General features: G+C 44.6%; 1 protein-coding gene across 2 annotated transcripts in view; it reads left to right on the top strand.

The window, feature by feature from the left end:
• The first annotated feature begins 696 nt into the window (after positions 1–696).
• LOC100380745 (AP-2 complex subunit beta) overlaps positions 697–16,807 on the top strand; it is a 72,912-nt gene continuing 56,801 nt past the window's right edge. For both annotated transcript variants that reach the window (XM_045693533.1, XM_045693534.1), the window contains exons 1-6: positions 697–978; positions 1,544–1,595; positions 1,881–1,986; positions 2,494–2,629; positions 2,910–3,155; positions 4,959–5,149. In XM_045693533.1, coding sequence (XP_045549489.1) covers positions 1,559–1,595; positions 1,881–1,986; positions 2,494–2,629; positions 2,910–3,155; positions 4,959–5,149 — 716 coding nt within the window. In that variant the 5' untranslated portion in view covers positions 697–978; positions 1,544–1,558. The remainder of the gene's footprint in view (positions 979–1,543; positions 1,596–1,880; positions 1,987–2,493; positions 2,630–2,909; positions 3,156–4,958; positions 5,150–16,807) is intronic.

A 16,807-nucleotide genomic window follows, 5' to 3' on the forward strand; every position in this document is an offset into this window, starting at 1 on the left:
CGTGTTGCCAACAAATTTTCAGGGCAAATTGCTAGAGGCAGGTTGATTTGTTGCTAAAAGTTGCTACATTACGTTGTGATGTCATTGCGTGATGACGTAAAACTGCGTCATTACGTAGAATACACAATAACGTTACTCAAATTGACTGGCCACCTCGGCAAAAAATATGATTTGACATTTGTTCAGGTACAGACTCCCAATCTTTTCTGTGCAATTTTCATTGAGACATGCTGATTGATGTTGTAAGTTCTGTTCAAGATCAAACATTCACGACCAACTATATTCATTGGGTTTGGCTCGTCGAACCGGTACTACTGCTGCTGCAGTAGTCAGCCAACTTGCAATTTACTGAAATTGCTGTGCACGAGCTGACCGCCTGCTGCCGACGTCACGCACAATGCACTTTTGCAGCCAGGCACGTGTGTTGTGACTGAGTGTGACAGAGAAAATCGTTTTTGTGTCATTTGGAGGGAAAATGCGTGCGTTTTAGCGTTTGAGTCACTTTTCAAAAGTTCCAAATAATTTTTTTAAAGTAGCTAAATGCTGTTTGAAAAAAACGTTGCTAAATCTAGCAACAAAATTGCTAAGTTGGCATCACTGCCTGCCTCTCTCTCACTGGACAGTTCCGGTCCCCAGCAACATGGGCATCCCTACAGTTGACACACAACTTTATCCACCGAAACTACACAGGCATAGCTAGTTATCGCCAATTATTTAATTAAAACGTCTGTGTGACCTACTCCGTGTCCCTCTGTAAACATAGTCCGGCTATTTCCGGTCGAAATGAACTGTTTTCCGGTGTTACGCCTTTCTGGCTCCGATACCCTTCACTCATTTTGTTTTTCCGGGAGTGCTCCATCTTTCCACGGCTAGCTATCGCTCTGCGGCAATCAAGGAGCAAAAACATCTTTCCAGATCTGGAATAGCTTCACTCACCCTAGCGACGCAGTTTCTTATTGAAATTACCTCTCAAAACAAGTTTGTACCTTTCAATTTGTAATGATGATTTGTTGTGGTTTTAACGTTAATGTTATCTAGCTAGCGCTAGTTAGCTGGAAGTACAGAGGCCTTACAATCATCCCTAGCCAGCTAACGTTAGCTAGCTTAGTAGGACAGATATTTTCCCTACTCCACGGGCCTGGGGTCACACCCAAGACAATAATTGCCTTGTAATTGGAAACACTTGGCTCTGTTGTGAGCTTTTAGCTAGCTAACTACATATGTAATAACAACTAGTCTGTTTACAAACCTCTTTTCCCAATGTAACGTTATTATAAAAGGAAGTAAACTGCCTTACAGACTAGCAAACTAGCTAACGTTAACTACCGACATTAGCCAGTGAAAGTGCTGCTGTTGTGACGTACAACTGATGTCTCGTAGTGGCATGGGATGCTGTTATAGTTCTGCTTAGCTTGTTCCCTTGCATTCAACTATATAAAACATATTTAGAAGCCAAGAGTAAAGATGTAGCTATAATTATTTGTATCATAGGCCAATGATGTGTCCTTTCTATCCTCTAATGCTGGATGTTTCCCTGTAACAGATTTGAAGAACAACAATGACTGACTCAAAATATTTTACAACAAATAAAAAAGGTGAGTCTTAAAACGTTTATTGGCATTGTCTTCTTCAATGACACATTGTCCCCTTGATCATAAGTGCATGCCTACCATTAGGAAAGTGCAACATAACTCTTAATGGAAATAGATTGGCTCCTACTCTCCTCACAGAAACAGGATGCATGAAATTACCACTAAGGCTGAACTGTTCATGCCAAAGCTGACAACTGAGCTGACGGTTCAACCAGTGTTGCTGAATGAGAGCATCATACTGTTGTCACACTGGACTCTTGCTAATGCTGCATCTGTGTCCTGTTACAGGGGAGATATTTGAGCTGAAGGCAGAGCTTAACAATGAGAAGAAAGAGAAGAGGAAGGAGGCGGTGAAGAAGGTCATTGCGGCTATGACTGTGGGCAAGGATGTCAGGTACCGTACAGCTGATTGCTTCCTGTGACACTTCTGTGTGTTGACCATTCATCCCTCTGACATTATCTAATGACCTTGGAATTGTTAGATTACTTGTTAGATATTGCTGCACTGTTGGAACTAGAAGCACAAACATTTCGCTTCACTCGCAATAACATCTGCTAACCATGTGTATGTGACCAATACGATTGATTTGATTTGACCTGCCTGCAGCTTCTGCTCTCCAAACACTTCTCAGCAATTATTTTTACTTTAATGTAAAAGGGATTGCCTACTTGTCTATAATTAGCAAGTTATGTATTATAATCTCTATTATTTACGTTATACTCCCTGATATGGCCTTAATGCACAACGTAAACAGCATTGTGGGTCAATTTCCGCAATAATTGAAGTGTTGAAGCGCGAAGCTAAACTTCTCTGTTTTGGTCCCATTGCTACCACGTTGTAACAGCGTGAAGTAAACCCGTGCACATGCGCAGTTATGACCTAAAATTGTCTGTCCTTTAGCTCTCTCTTCCCAGACGTGGTGAACTGCATGCAGACAGACAACCTGGAGCTGAAAAAGCTGGTCTACCTGTACCTGATGAACTATGCTAAGAGCCAGCCTGACATGGCCATCATGGCTGTCAACAGCTTTGTCAAGGCAAGGCCTTTTCTTTTTAAATATGTTTTTAAAGGTATTTTATGAGAGAGAGATATCAAAGGGTAGTAGGTTGGATTCAAACCTACGTTGGCACTAGACATGTGTGCCAGAGGCTGCAGCATTACCTACAGACCAGCCGGGAGGCAAGGCATTTTATTTGACATAAAAATACACATTTACATGGTTTTCCACTTACTTTGGCTGTTAACATATTACACAGCCTAGCCATTGCAATACTGCACTTCCCCAACCATAGATATCTCACCTCTCTCTCCCTCAGGACTGTGAGGACCCTAACCCCCTGATCCGGGCCCTGGCCGTGCGCACCATGGGCTGCATCCGCGTGGACAAGATCACAGAGTACCTGTGTGAGCCGCTGAGGAAGTGTCTAAAGGACGAGGACCCATACGTGAGGAAGACGGCAGCGGTGTGTGTGGCAAAGCTCCATGACATCAACGCCCAGATGGTGGAGGACCAGGGCTTCCTGGATTCCCTCAGGGACCTCATCGCCGACTCCAACCCCATGGTAGGATAGGCTGGCAGTAGGCCCCTAGGCACAGCCCAGACTATGTACACTACCGGTCAAAAGTTTGAGAACACTCAAGGGTTTTTCTTTATTTTGACTATTTTCTACGTTGTAGAGTAATAGTGAAGACATCAAAACTATGAAATCACACATATGGAATCATGTAGTAACCAAAAAAGTGTTAAACAAATCAAAATATATTTTATATTTGAGATTCTTCAAATAGCCACCCTTTGCCTTGATGACAGCTTTGTACACTCTTGGCATTCTCTCAACCAGCTTCACCTGGAATGCTTTTCCAACAGTCTTGAAGTAGTTCCAACATATGCTGAGCACTTTTTAGCTCCTTTTCCTTCACTCTGTGGTCCGACTCATCCCAAACCATCTCAATTTGGTTGAGGTCGGGGGATTGTGGAGGCCAGGTCATCTGATGCAGAACTCCATCACTCTCCTTCTTGTTAAAATAGCCCTTACACAGCCTGGAGGTGTGTTGGGTCATTGTCCTGTTGAAAAACAAATGATAGTCCCACTAAGCCCAAACCAAATGGGATGGCGTATCGCTGCAGAATGCTGTGGTAGCCATGCTGGTTAAGTGTGCCTTGAATTCTAAATAAATCACACAGTGTCACCAGCAAAGCACCCCCACACCATAACACCACCTCCATGCTTTACGGTGGGAAATACACATGTGGAGATCATCCGTTCACCCACACCGCGTCTCACAAAGGGACTGCGGTTGAAACCAAACATCTCCGATTTGGATTCCAGACCAAAGGACAAATTTCCACCTGTCTAATGTCCAGTGCTTGTGTTTCTTGGCCAAAGCAAGTCTCTTCTTATTAGTGTCCTTTTTAGTAGTGGTTTATTTGCTGCAATTCGACCATGAAGGCCTGATTCACGCAGTCTCCTCTGAACAGTTGATGTTGAGAAGTGTCTGTTACTTGAACTCTGTGAAGCATTTATTTGGGCTGCAATTTCTGAGGCTGGTAACTCCAATGAACTTATCTCTCTGCAGCAGAGGTAACTCTGGGTCTTCCATTCCTGTGTCGGTCCTCATGAGAGCCAGTTTCATCATAGCACTTGATGGTTTTTGTGACTGCACTTGAAGAAACGTTCAAGGTTCTTGAAATGTTCCATATCGACTTAACTTCATGTCTTAAAGTAATGACGGACTGTTGGTTCTCTTGCTTATTTGAGCTGTTCTTGTCATAATATGGACTTGGTCTTCTACCAAATAGGGCTATCTACTGTATTCCACCCCTACCTTGTCACAACACAACTGATTGGCTCAAACACATTAAGAAGGAAAGAAATTAACTTTTATGAAGGCACACCTGTTAATTAAAATGCGTTCCAGGTGACTACCTCATGAAGCTGGTTGAGAGAATGCCAAGAGTGTGCAAAGCTGTTTCAAGGCAAATGGTGGCTATTTGAAGGATCTCAAATATAAAATATATTTTGATTTAACACTTTGGTTACTACATGATTCCATATGTGTTATTTCATAGTTTTGATGTCTTCACTATTATTCTACAATGTAGAAAATAGTAAAACATAAAGAAAAACCCTTGAATGAGTAGGTGTTCTAAAACTTTTAACTGGTAGTGTAGATGTCAGGTGAATTTCTCAGACTTTGTTTACTTTTCTTGTATACTTCGGGGGCCTGGGGTAATTTTAAAAACAGCCTGTAAGGGTGTTGTTCCAGGACCTGTTTTAACAGTTTCTCATGATTGACCCTATTTCCCTGATGAAAGTCCATTGGCAGACAAGACAGACCACTGATCACTGTATCTGAACCTCCAGGTGGTGGCCAACGCGGTGGCAGCTCTGTCTGAGATCAGTGAGTCCCACCCCAACAGCAACCTGCTGGACCTCAACCCCCAGAACATCAACAAGCTTCTGACGGCCCTCAATGAGTGCACTGAGTGGGGCCAGATCTTCATCTTGGACTGCCTGTCCAACTACAACCCCAAAGATGAGCGCGAGGCCCAGAGGTACGCACACATCTTTTGTCGTCACCTCAAACAAAGTAGATTCATTGAGTTCTGTTATAATTCTGAAAACCTTTTTCCCGGTTTATATAGAAACTGCACTAAAACCTGATTTAGTTGTCAGAGTAACATATAATACTCATCTAAGTTTTTTTCTTGTGGGCCATATTTTGTATGTTAGTTTGCAAACTTCTAAATCTTGCTGCATGGTACTATGCTGCCCAAAAAGCTGTCTTGTGAAATTACATTTTCGTCTACTTTGTGCTTGCCATCCAAGAAATGTCTCATCTTGGACACACGAGTGACACATGCATACAAGGGAAACACACCGACATTGCTGTGCACCACTGTTTATTTACCCTCGCAGTGTATTTACATGTGGTTACAGAGTATCACGTCAATCATTCCAAATAGGTTATAGAAATGCACCAAATTTCATATATACATCCCAATATGTTTATACGCATACATACACTATATGACCAAATGTACAGTGGCTTGCGAAAGTATTGACCCCCTTGGCATTTTTCCTTTTTTGTTGCCTTACAACCTGGGATTAAAATACATTTTGGGGGGGTTTGTATCATTTGATTTACACAACATGCCTACCACTTTGAAGATGCTAAATATTTTTTGTGAAACAAACAAGAAATAAGACAAGAAAAACTGAACTTGAGCGTGCATAACTATTCACCCCACCAATGTCAATACCTTGTAGAGCCACCTTTTGCAGCAATTACAGCTGCAAGTCTCTTGGGGTATGTCTCTATAAGCTTGGCACATCTGGCCATTCTTGCCCATTCTTCAAGGCAAAACTGCTCCAGCTCCTTCAAGTTGGATGGGTTCTGCTGGTGTACAGCAATCTTCAAGTCATACCACAGATTCTCAATTGGATTGAGGTCTGGGCATTGACTAGGCCATTCCAAGACATTTAAATGTTTCCCTTTAAACCACTCGAGTGTTGCTTTAGCAGTATGCTTAGGGTCATTGTCCTGCTGGAAGGTGAACCTCCGTCCCAGTCTCAAATCTCTGGAAGACTGAAACAGATTTCCCTCAAGAATGTCCCTGTATTTAGCGCCATCTATCATTCCTTAAATTCTGACCAGTTTCAAAGTCCCTGCCGATGGGGGAAAACATCCCCACAGCATGATGCTGCCACCACCATGCTTCACTGTGGGGATGGTGTTCTCGGGGTGATGAGAGGTGTTGGGTTTACGCCAGACATAGTGTTTTCCTTGATGGCCAAAAAGCTAAATCTGAACAGAGTACCTTCTTCTTTTGGCGAACACCAAATGTGTTTGCTTCTTTTTTTCTTTAAGCGCTGGATTTTTTTCTGGCCACTCTCCCGTAAAGCCCGGTTCTGTGGAGTGTACGGGTTAAAGTGGTCTTATAGACAATTGCTCCAATCTCCGCTGTGGAGCTTTGCAGTTCCTTCAGGGTTATCTTTGGTCTCTTTGTTGCCTCTCTGAATAATGCCCTCCTTGCCTGGTCCGTGAGTTTTGGTGGGCAGCCCTCTCTTGGCAGGTTTATTGTGGTGCCATATTCTTTCCATTTTTTTAATAATGGATTTAATGGTGCTCCGTGGGATGTTCAAAGTTTGATATTTTTTTTAGCCCAACCTTGATCTGTACTTCTCCACAACTTTGTCCCTGACCTGTTTGGAGAGCTCCTTGGTCTTCATGGTGCCGCTTGCTTGGTGGTGCCCCTTGCTTAGTGGTGTTGCACACTCTGGGGCCTTTCAGTGTCATGACTCGTGTTTTGTCCTTAATTTTATTTTAAATCAAATGACCACAGGTCATAAACCTGAAATAAAACAAACAAATAATGACAATATATTATTAAGATATAATATATAATATATTATTCAAGTAATATAATAATAATGTAAATAATAAATCAAATAAGCCTGCAACACCATCAAAGATGTGGCAGATCTGGTTTAAAACAGCACCGACTACATCACCCAGAATGCCCAGCGCCAGAGGAGCATGCGCACAGTGACTCTGCCGTCACAGGTTGTTATGGACGCTGTCACAGGACACAGAACCCATGCCACCACATGCCTCGTCCAAAGGATTTACACACGCACAAACGCAACATAATGCGGCACTCCACCATGGATCACCGAAGCAAACCACCGCTATCGCCACCAGAAACCAGCAGAGTGCTCTGAACAATCAGCACAATTCAAATGGCTGATAATAATAGCCTAATGCTATATAGCATCTGGGTCGCTGAGCTACCGCACCCAGCGAGCTACAAGTTACTCCCGGCCAACTAACACTGACACAGTGAGGTAAACGTTCAGTGCACAAACATATAAGTGACTTAAACATTAACGCTAGACTGAGTAGTTCGCAGTTACATACCAACGGGCTGTGTGCTCCTGATGATTGTCTGCGGTCAAGTGATTACCAGGTGCTGTAGTTTAAGTCTCTAGTGAAGCTGCGCATGCGCACATAACGTAACATATCTGAGCATCTGAGAAACTTAAAGAAATCACTCGTTCCCCATTTAATTGAACACATCAGACGAATTTGCTCCTCTTTTATCTATATATATATATATATATGTGTATGTGTATATATATATATGTATTTTATTTCTTTTCCTGAGTGAGCTAGAAGTCTCAACAACGTGTGTGTGTGTGTGTATATATACTGAGATCATGTCACAAATCATGTGACACTTAGATTGTACATAGGAGGACTTTATTGAACTAATTATGTGACTTCTGAAGGTAATTGGTTGCGCCAAATCTTATTTAGGGGCTTCATAGCAAAGGGGGTGAATACATATGCATCCACTACTTTTCCATTTTTTTTTTTTAGAATTCTTTAGATTATTATTATTTATTTTTTCATTTCTCTTCACCAATTTTGACTTTTGTGTATGTCCATTACATGAAATCCAAATTAAAATCAATTTAAATTACAGGTTGTAATGCAACAAAAAAGGGAAAACGCCAAGTGGGATGAATACTTTTGTGGACACCTGCTCGTCGAACATCTCATTCCAAAATCATGGGCATTAATTTGGAGTTGGTCCTGCCTTTGCTGTTATAACAGCCTCCACTCTTCTGGGAAGGCTTTCCACTAGATGTTGGAACATTGCTGCGGGGACTTGCTTCCATTCAGCAACGAGCATTAGTGATGTTGGGTGATTAGGCCAGACTCGCAGTTGGCGTTCAATTCATCCCCAAGGTGTTCGATGGGTTTGAGGTCAATGCTCTGTGCAGGCCAGTCAAGTTCTTCCACACCAATCTCGACAAACCATGTCTGTATGGACCTCACTTTGTGCACAGGAGTATTGTCATGTTGAAACAGGAAAGGGCCTTCCCCAAACTGTTGCCGCAAATTTGGAAGCACAGAATCTTCTACAATGTCACTGTATGCTGTAGCATTAAGATTTCCCTTCACTGGAACTAAGGGTCCTAGCCTGAACCATGAAAACAGACCCAGACCATTATTCCTCCTCCACCAAACTTTACAGTTGGCTCTATGTGTTCGGGCAGGTAGCGTTTTCTTGGCATCCGCCAAACCCAGATTCGTCCGTCGGACTGCCAGATGGTGAAGAGTGATTCATCACTCCAGAGAACGCATTTCCACTGCTCTAGAGTCCAATGGAGTCAAGCTTGACACCACTCCAGCCGACACTTGGCATTGCGCACAGTGATCTTAGGCTTGTGTGGGGATGCTCGGCCATGGAAACCCATTTCATGAAGCTCCCGACGAACAGTTCTTGTACTGACGTTGCTTCCAGAGTCAGTTTGGAACTTTCTAGTAAGTGTTGCAACCACAGACAGATGATTTTTACACGCTTCAGCACTTGATGGTTCCGTTCTGTGAGCTTTTCAAATGAGATCAAATTTTACATTTACATTTTATATTTTAGTCATTTAGCAGACGCTCTTATCCAGAGCGACTTACAGCATACATTTCATACATTTTTTTTCTTCTTTTTTTCCCCCATACTGGTCCCCCGTGGGAATCGAACCCACAACCCTGGCGTTGCAAACACCATGCTCTACCAACTGAGCCACACGGGACCTCCTCCATTTTATTGGTCACATACACATGGTTAGCAGATGTTAATGTGAGTGTAGTGAAATGCTTGTGCTTCTAGTTCCGACCATGCAGTAATATCTAACAAATAATCTCACAACAACTACCTTATACACACGTGTAAAGGAATGAATAAGAATATGTTCATATAAATATATGGATGAGCGATGGCCGAACGGCATAGGCAAGATGCAGTATATGGTATAGAGTACTCATCTCATATGTGTATACTGTAATGTAGGGTATGTAAACATTATATAAAGTGGCATTGTTTAAAGTGACTAGTGATACATTTATTACATCCAATTTAATTATTAAAGTGGCTAGAGATTTGAGTCAGTATGTTGGCAACAGCCACTCAATGTTAGTGATGGCTGTTTAACAGTCTGATGGCCTTGAGATAGAAGCTGTTTTTCAGTCTCGGTCCCAGCTTTGATACACCTGTACTGACCTCGCCTTCTGTATGATAGCGGGGTGAACAGGCAATGGCTCGGGTGGTTGTTGTCCTTGATGATCTTTTTGGCCTTCCTGTGACATCGGGTGGTGTAGGTGTCCTGGAGGGCAGGTAGTTTGCCCCCGGTGATGCGTTGTGCAGACCTGGAGAGCCTTACGGTTGTGGGCGGAGCAGTTGCCGTACCAGGCAGTGATACAGCCCGACAGGATCCTCTCGATTGTGCATCTGTAAAAGTTTGAGTGTTTTTGGTGACAAGCCAAATTTCTTCAGCCTCCTGAGGTTGAAGAGGCGCTGTTGCGCCTTCTTCACCACGCTGTCTGTGTGGGTGGACCATTTCAGTTTGTCCGTGATGTGTACGCCGAGGAACTTAAAACTTTCCACCTTCTCCACTACTGTCCCGTCGATGTGGATAGGGGGGTGCTCCCTCTGCTGTTTCCTGAAGTCCACGATCATCTCCTTTGTTTTGTTGACGTTGAGTGTGAGGTTGTTTTCCTGACATCACACTCCGTGGGCCCTCACCTCCTCCCTGTAGGGCTTCGTCTTTGTCTTCGTCCTCCTCCAAGAGGAGGAGGACATGATAACAGAATTAGCAGAGGTCCTGCTTTTCTGAACAGTATGGTCTTGAGTTGTCCCTTAAAGGAGGACAGAGACTTTGCAGCCCTATTAGTGTCTGGAAGTGCGTTCCGGGGCCGCGCAACTGAAAGCCCTGTCACCGATAGTTTTTAGTTTGCTGCGGGGCTGCCGAAGGGAGACGAACCTGGAGGAGTGAAGGGTGCGTGTGGGGCAGGAGAGTAAAACGAGGTCAGACCGGTACTTGGGTCCAGAGTTGTGGATAGCTTGGTAGGATTGAACCAGGATTTTGTAGTCGATACGTGGGCATATTCGGAGCCAGTGGAGGTTGAACAGCACTGGAGTGAGGTGCTTGTGGGAGGAGGTGTGGGTGAGGACACGTGCATCACAGTTCTGGAGATATTGTTGCCTGATTAGGCACTTGGCATATGCGCCACCAAAAAGGCCATTACAATAGTCCAGACGGGATGAAATAAAGGTGCTCCAGTTTGTGATGGCATAGGTCGTAACCTGTCAATGTTCTGTTGATGGAAAAATTTGACTTTGGTCATACTGTTGATGTGGGCCTCAAACGAGAGGTGACTGTCAAATATCACACCCAGGTTGTGAACCTCACTGGAGGGGGGGACCTTGACACCAGCAATATTGAGGCTGTAGCTGCTGATGTTTATAATTGTGCCTGTGCCAGTCAGGACGTCCCCACTCTTTTTGCAGTTTAACTTTGGGAAACTTCACTGCATCCACGCTTTGATGTCCTGCAGGCTGCTGACCAGGAGTGCAGTGGCATTGTCAGTGTTTGTGGAGACGTACAGCTGAGTGGCGTTAGCATAAAAGTGAAACCCCAGTCCGTGTTTCCTCAAGATCTTTCCCAGTGGCAGCATGCCGATACAAATCAGTAGTGGCCCCAGGACCGAGTCTTGAGGGACCCCTGTCAGACCACAACTGTGTCTGCCCTACTAGGACAGATGGCTACAAACTGGTAGCGATCAGTGAGATAGTCCCAGACAGTGTCTGACAGGCCCAGGAGCTTCTCCATGCGATCCAGTAGGATGGCATGGCTGACCGTGTAATGCTGCACTGAGGTCCAGCAGTATGAGGATGCTGGCAGCACCAGAGTCAGCATTCATGAGGTCGTCATTGGTGACTTTTTTTATCAGGGCAGTCTTGGCACTGTGTCTAGCTCTGAAACCTGACTGGAAGGGCTCAAGTAGGTTAGTTATGTATCTCTTTTTTCCAAGATGGCGTAGCAGTTCAGACGTCCTCTACCCTCCTCTTGTCGTGTCCCGTGTATATATATATTTACATATTTTTTTTCTTCACTTATCTTTTTATATATATATATATATATATATATATATTTTTTTAATTCTAAAAACTCAACCTCAAAGCACTCTCCTGCAACCCGCCTCACCAATTTAAAAAGAAAGTATTATTTACCTCATCTGAATTCCACAACAGAAGCTAGCAAGTGTTTAGCCATTTTCACTGGCTAACCTTGAAGTTCAGCTAGCCACGGTTAGCTGTCCTCAGCTATCCATTAGCTCGAAAAGCTATCGCCAGTTTTTGTACAGCGCGACTCAGACCAGAGCATACCGGACCTATTCTCTCTCCTTTCCCCGATTTCTACCGCAGGCTCTGGACATTTACACCTGGATCTTGCAGCTAACTAGCTGCTACCTGAGTGACTATTGGCAACGTCGGTCACGGAATTAACACACATTATTACGGAGCTAGCCAGCTAGCCAGCTGAAGAGTTCCGTCAGCCACTCCTGGGCTATTCCTGAGCTAGCCAGCTGAAGTGTCTCCTGGGCTACAACTCACCTATCCTGACCCGTTTTACTGCCGATGCGGAGCCCCATCGGGTCTTCACGACTGGACCACCGACGTTATCTGCCCGAGGGAGTTATCCAACTGGCCCCTCCGTCGCGACGTAACCTGATCGCCCATCTGCGGCCCGCTAATCGTTAGCTGTCTTTTCGGCTGCGATCTGAATAGGTCTATCGGACACTTTTCTTGGGCCACTATAACTAACTATTTTGCCAACTTGGACTGGTCCCCCCTTCCACACGGAACCCCACTAACCCACAGACGGAAACGCACGAGGTGGCTAAAAACAGACCTCCCTCCCATCTTCCACCAGCTTGCTACCTATGGCCCGGCTAGCTGTCTGAATCTCACTGGACCCTTTGATCACTCGGCTAAGCATGCCTCTCCTTAATGTCAATATGCCTTCTCCATTGCTGTTCTGGTTAGTGTTTATTGGCTTATTTCACTGTAGAGCCTCTAGCCCTGCTCATTATACCTTATCCAACCTCTCAGTTCCTCCACCCACACATGCTATGACATCTTCTGGTTTCAATGATGTTTCTAGAGACAATATCTCTCTCATAATCACTAAATGCCTAGGTTTACCTCCTCTGTACTCACATCCCACCATACCTTTGTCTGTACATTATACCTTGAAGCTATTTTATCGCCCCCAGAAACCTGCTCCTTTTTCTCTCTATTCTGGACGTCACAGACGACCAATTCTTATAGCTTTTAGCCGTACCCTCATACTTATTCTTCTCTGCTCCTCTGGGGATGTAGAGGTGAATCCAGGCCCTGCAGTGCCTGGCTCCACTCCTACTCCCCAGGCGCTCTCTTTTGATGACTTCTGTAACCGTAATAACCTTGGTTTCATGCATGTTAACATTAGAAGCCTCCTCCCTAAGTTTGTTTTATTCACTGCTTTAGCACACTCTGCCAACCCGGATGTCCTAGCTGTGTCTGAATCTTGGCTTAGGAAGTCCACCAAAAACTCTGAAATCTTCATCCCTAACTACAACGTTTTCAGACAAGATAGAACGACCAAAGGGGGCGGTGTTGCAATCTACTGCAGAGATAGCCTGCAGAGTTCTGTCCTGCTATCCAGGTCTGTACCCAAACAATTTGAACTTCTACTTTTAAAAATCCACCTCTCCAAAAACAAGTCTCTCACCGTTGCCGCCTGCTATAGACCCCCCTCGGCCCCTAGTTGTGCTCTGGACACCATATGTGAACTGATTGCCCCCATCTATCTTCAGAGCTCGTGCTACTAGGTGACCTAAACTGGGACATGCTTAACACCCCAGCCATCCTACAATCCAAGCTTGATGCCCTCAATCTCACACAAATTATTAATGAACCCACCAGGTACAACCCCAAAGCCGCAAACACTGGCACCCTCATAGATATCATCCTAACCAACGTGCCCTCTAAATACACCTCTGCTGTTTTCAACCAAGATCTCAGCGATCACTGCCTCATTGCCTGCACCCGTAATGGGTCAGCGGTCAAACGACCTCCACTCATCACTGTCAAACGCTCCCTGAAACATTTCAACGAGCAAGCCTTTCTATTTGACCTGGCCCTGGTATCCTGGAAGGATATTGACCTCATCCCGTCAGTACAGGATGCCTGGTTATTTTTTTTAAATGCCTTCCTCTCCATCTTAAATAAGCATGCCCCTTTCAAGAAATTTAGAACCAGGAACAGATATACCCCTTGGTTCTCCCCAGACCTGACTGCCCTTAACCAACACAAAAATATCCTGTGGCGTTCTGCATTAGCATCGAACTGCCCCCGCGATATGCAACTTTTTAGGGAAGTTAGAAACCAATACACACAGGCAGTTAGAAACGCCAAGGCTAGCTTTTTCAAGCAGAAATTCGCTTCGTGCAACTCCAACTCTAAAAAGTTCTGGGACATTGTAAAGTCCATGGAGAATAAGAACACCTCCTCCCAACTGCCCACTGCACTGAGGATAGGAAACTCTGTCACCACCGATAAGCCCACTATAATTGAGAATTTCAATAAGCATTTTTCTACGGCTGGCCATGCTTTCCACCTAACTACCCCTACTGCATTCAACAGCACTGCACCCCCCCACAGCTACTCGCCCAAGCCTCCCCCATTTCTCCTTCTCCCAAATCCATTCAGCTGATGTTCTGAAAGAGCTGCAAAATCTGGACCCCTACAAATCAGCTGGGCTTGACAATCTGGACCCTTTCTTTCTAAAATTATCTGCCGAAATTATTGCAACCCCTATTACTAGCCTGTTCAACCTCTCTTTCGTGTCGTCTGAGATTCCCATAGATTGGAAAGCAGCTGCTGTCATCCCCCTCTTCAAAGGAGGTGACACTCTTGACCCAAATTGCTACAGACCTATATCCATCCTACCCTGCCTTTCTAAGGTCTTCGAAAGCCAAGTCAACAAACAGATTACGACCATTTCGAATCCCACCGCACCCTCTCCGCTATGCAATCTGGTTTCAGAGCTGGTCATGGGTGCACCTCAGCCACGCTCAAGGTCCTAAACGACATCGTAACCGCCATCGATAAGAAACAATACTGTGCTGCCGTATTCATTGACCTGGCCAAAGCTTTTGACTCTGTTAATCACCACATCCTCATCGGCAGACTCAGTAGCCTTGGTTTCTCAAATCGATTGCGTCGCCTGGTTCACCAACTACTTCTCTGACAGAGTTCAGTGTGTCAAATCGGAGGGCCTACTGTCTGGACCTCTGTCAGTCTCTATGGGGGTACCACAGGGTTCAATTCTTGGGCCAACTCTTTTCTCTGTATACATAAATGATGTCGCTCTTGCTGCTGGTGAATCTCTGATCCACCTCTACGCAGACGACACCATTCTGTACACTTCTGGCCCTTCTTTGGACACTGTGTTAACAACCCTCCAGACGAGCTTCAATGCCATTCAACTCTCCTTCCGTGGTCTCCAACTGCTCCTAAACACAAGTAAAACTAAATGCATGCTCTTCAACCGATCGCTGCCTGCACCTGCCCGCCTGTCCAGCATCACTTCTCTGGACGGTTCTAACTTAGAATTTGTGGACAACTACAAATACCTAGGTGTCTGGTTAGACTGTAAACTCTCCTTCCAGACTCACATCAATCATCTCCAATCCAAAGTGAAATCTCGAATTGGCTTCCTATTTCGCAACAAAGCATCCTTCACTCATGCTGCCAAACATACCCTCGTAAAACTGACCATCCTACCAATCCTCGACTTCGGCGATGTCATTTACAAAATAGCTTCCAATACCCTACTCAACAAGCTGGATGCAGTCTATCACAGTGCCATCCGTTTTGTCACCAAAGCCCCATATACTACCCACCACTGCGACCTGTACGCTCTCGTTGGCTGGCCTTCGCTTCATAATCGTCGCCAAACACATTGGCTCCAGGTCATCTACAAGACCCTGCTAGGTAAAGTCCCCCCTTATCTCCGCTCACTGGTCACCATAGCAGCACCCACCTGTAGCACGCGCTCCAGCAGGTATATCTCTCTGGTCACCCCTAAAGCCAACTCCTCCTTTGGTCGTCTCTCCTTCCAGTTCTCTGCTGCCAATGACTGGAACGAACTACAAAAATCTCTGAAACTGGAAACACTTATCTCCCTCACTAGCTTTAAGCACCAGCTGTCAGAGCAGCTCACAGATCACTGCACCTGTACATAGCCCATCTATAATTTAGCCCAAACTACTACCTCTTCCCCTACTGTATTTATTTATTTTATTTATTTTGCTCCTTTGCACCATATTATTTATATTTTATCTCTGAACTTTCTTCAAACTACAAATCTACCATTCCAGTGTTTTTCTTGCTATACTTTATTTATTTTGCCACCATGGCATTTTTTTGCCTTTACCTCCCTTATCTCACATCATTTGCTCACATTGTATATAGTCTTATTTTTTAATTTTTTTTCTTCTACTGCATCATTGATTGTATGTTGTTTTACTCCATGTGTAACTCTGTGTTTTTGTATGTTGTCGAACTGCTTTGCTTTATCTTGGCCAGGTCGCAATTGTAAATGAGAACTTGTTCTCAACTTGCCTACCTGGTTAAATAAAGGTGAAATAAATAAAATAAATAAAGGTTGTGAGTGGCCAGATGGTTTTTGAGTTAGAAACAGTATATCTGAGGAGCTTGGAAATAGGCCTTTAGTTCTTGAGGTTGTCAGGGTCAGATCCAGGCTTTTTAAGTACTGGTCTGACTGTGGCCAGTTTGAGCTGAGGAGGGACACATCCAGTGATGAGGTACTTGATCATTTCTGTGAAGAAATGCTCCAGAGCAGGTAAGCAGGTGGGGAGCAAGTGGTGGGCCTCATTGTCCTAACTAGCTTGGTTACATCAGCTGCAGTGACTGTGGTGAAGGTGGAGAACCTTGACTCAGGGAGCGTAGGACTGGATAGCTTAACTACTGGGGCTGGAGAGGACAGTATGGTGTTATTGATGTTTTCAATTTTGCTTTGGAAGATGCACAGGTATTGATTGCACCTTGGGGAGGCTGGGGTAGCAGAATTCACTATAGGTTGGAGGAGCTTGCTCACAGTAGAAAACAGGGCGTTACCAATGCCGTTGCTGATCAGTTAGGACCAGTAGGATGCCCGAGGTGCATTTAAGGCCTGTTTGTATTCTTGCTGATCTTGCTCATACGTCTACGCATGTACAGTTAGACCCAGTTTTCTTATACTGTTGCTCTAGACGACGGCCAGTTGCTTTCAAAGAGCGTTGCTCTGCTCCTCAGTGT

Source organism: Salmo salar, chromosome ssa13 (genome assembly GCF_905237065.1).
Source record: "Salmo salar chromosome ssa13, Ssal_v3.1, whole genome shotgun sequence".
NCBI classification, from domain to species: Eukaryota; Metazoa; Chordata; class Actinopteri; order Salmoniformes; family Salmonidae; genus Salmo; species Salmo salar.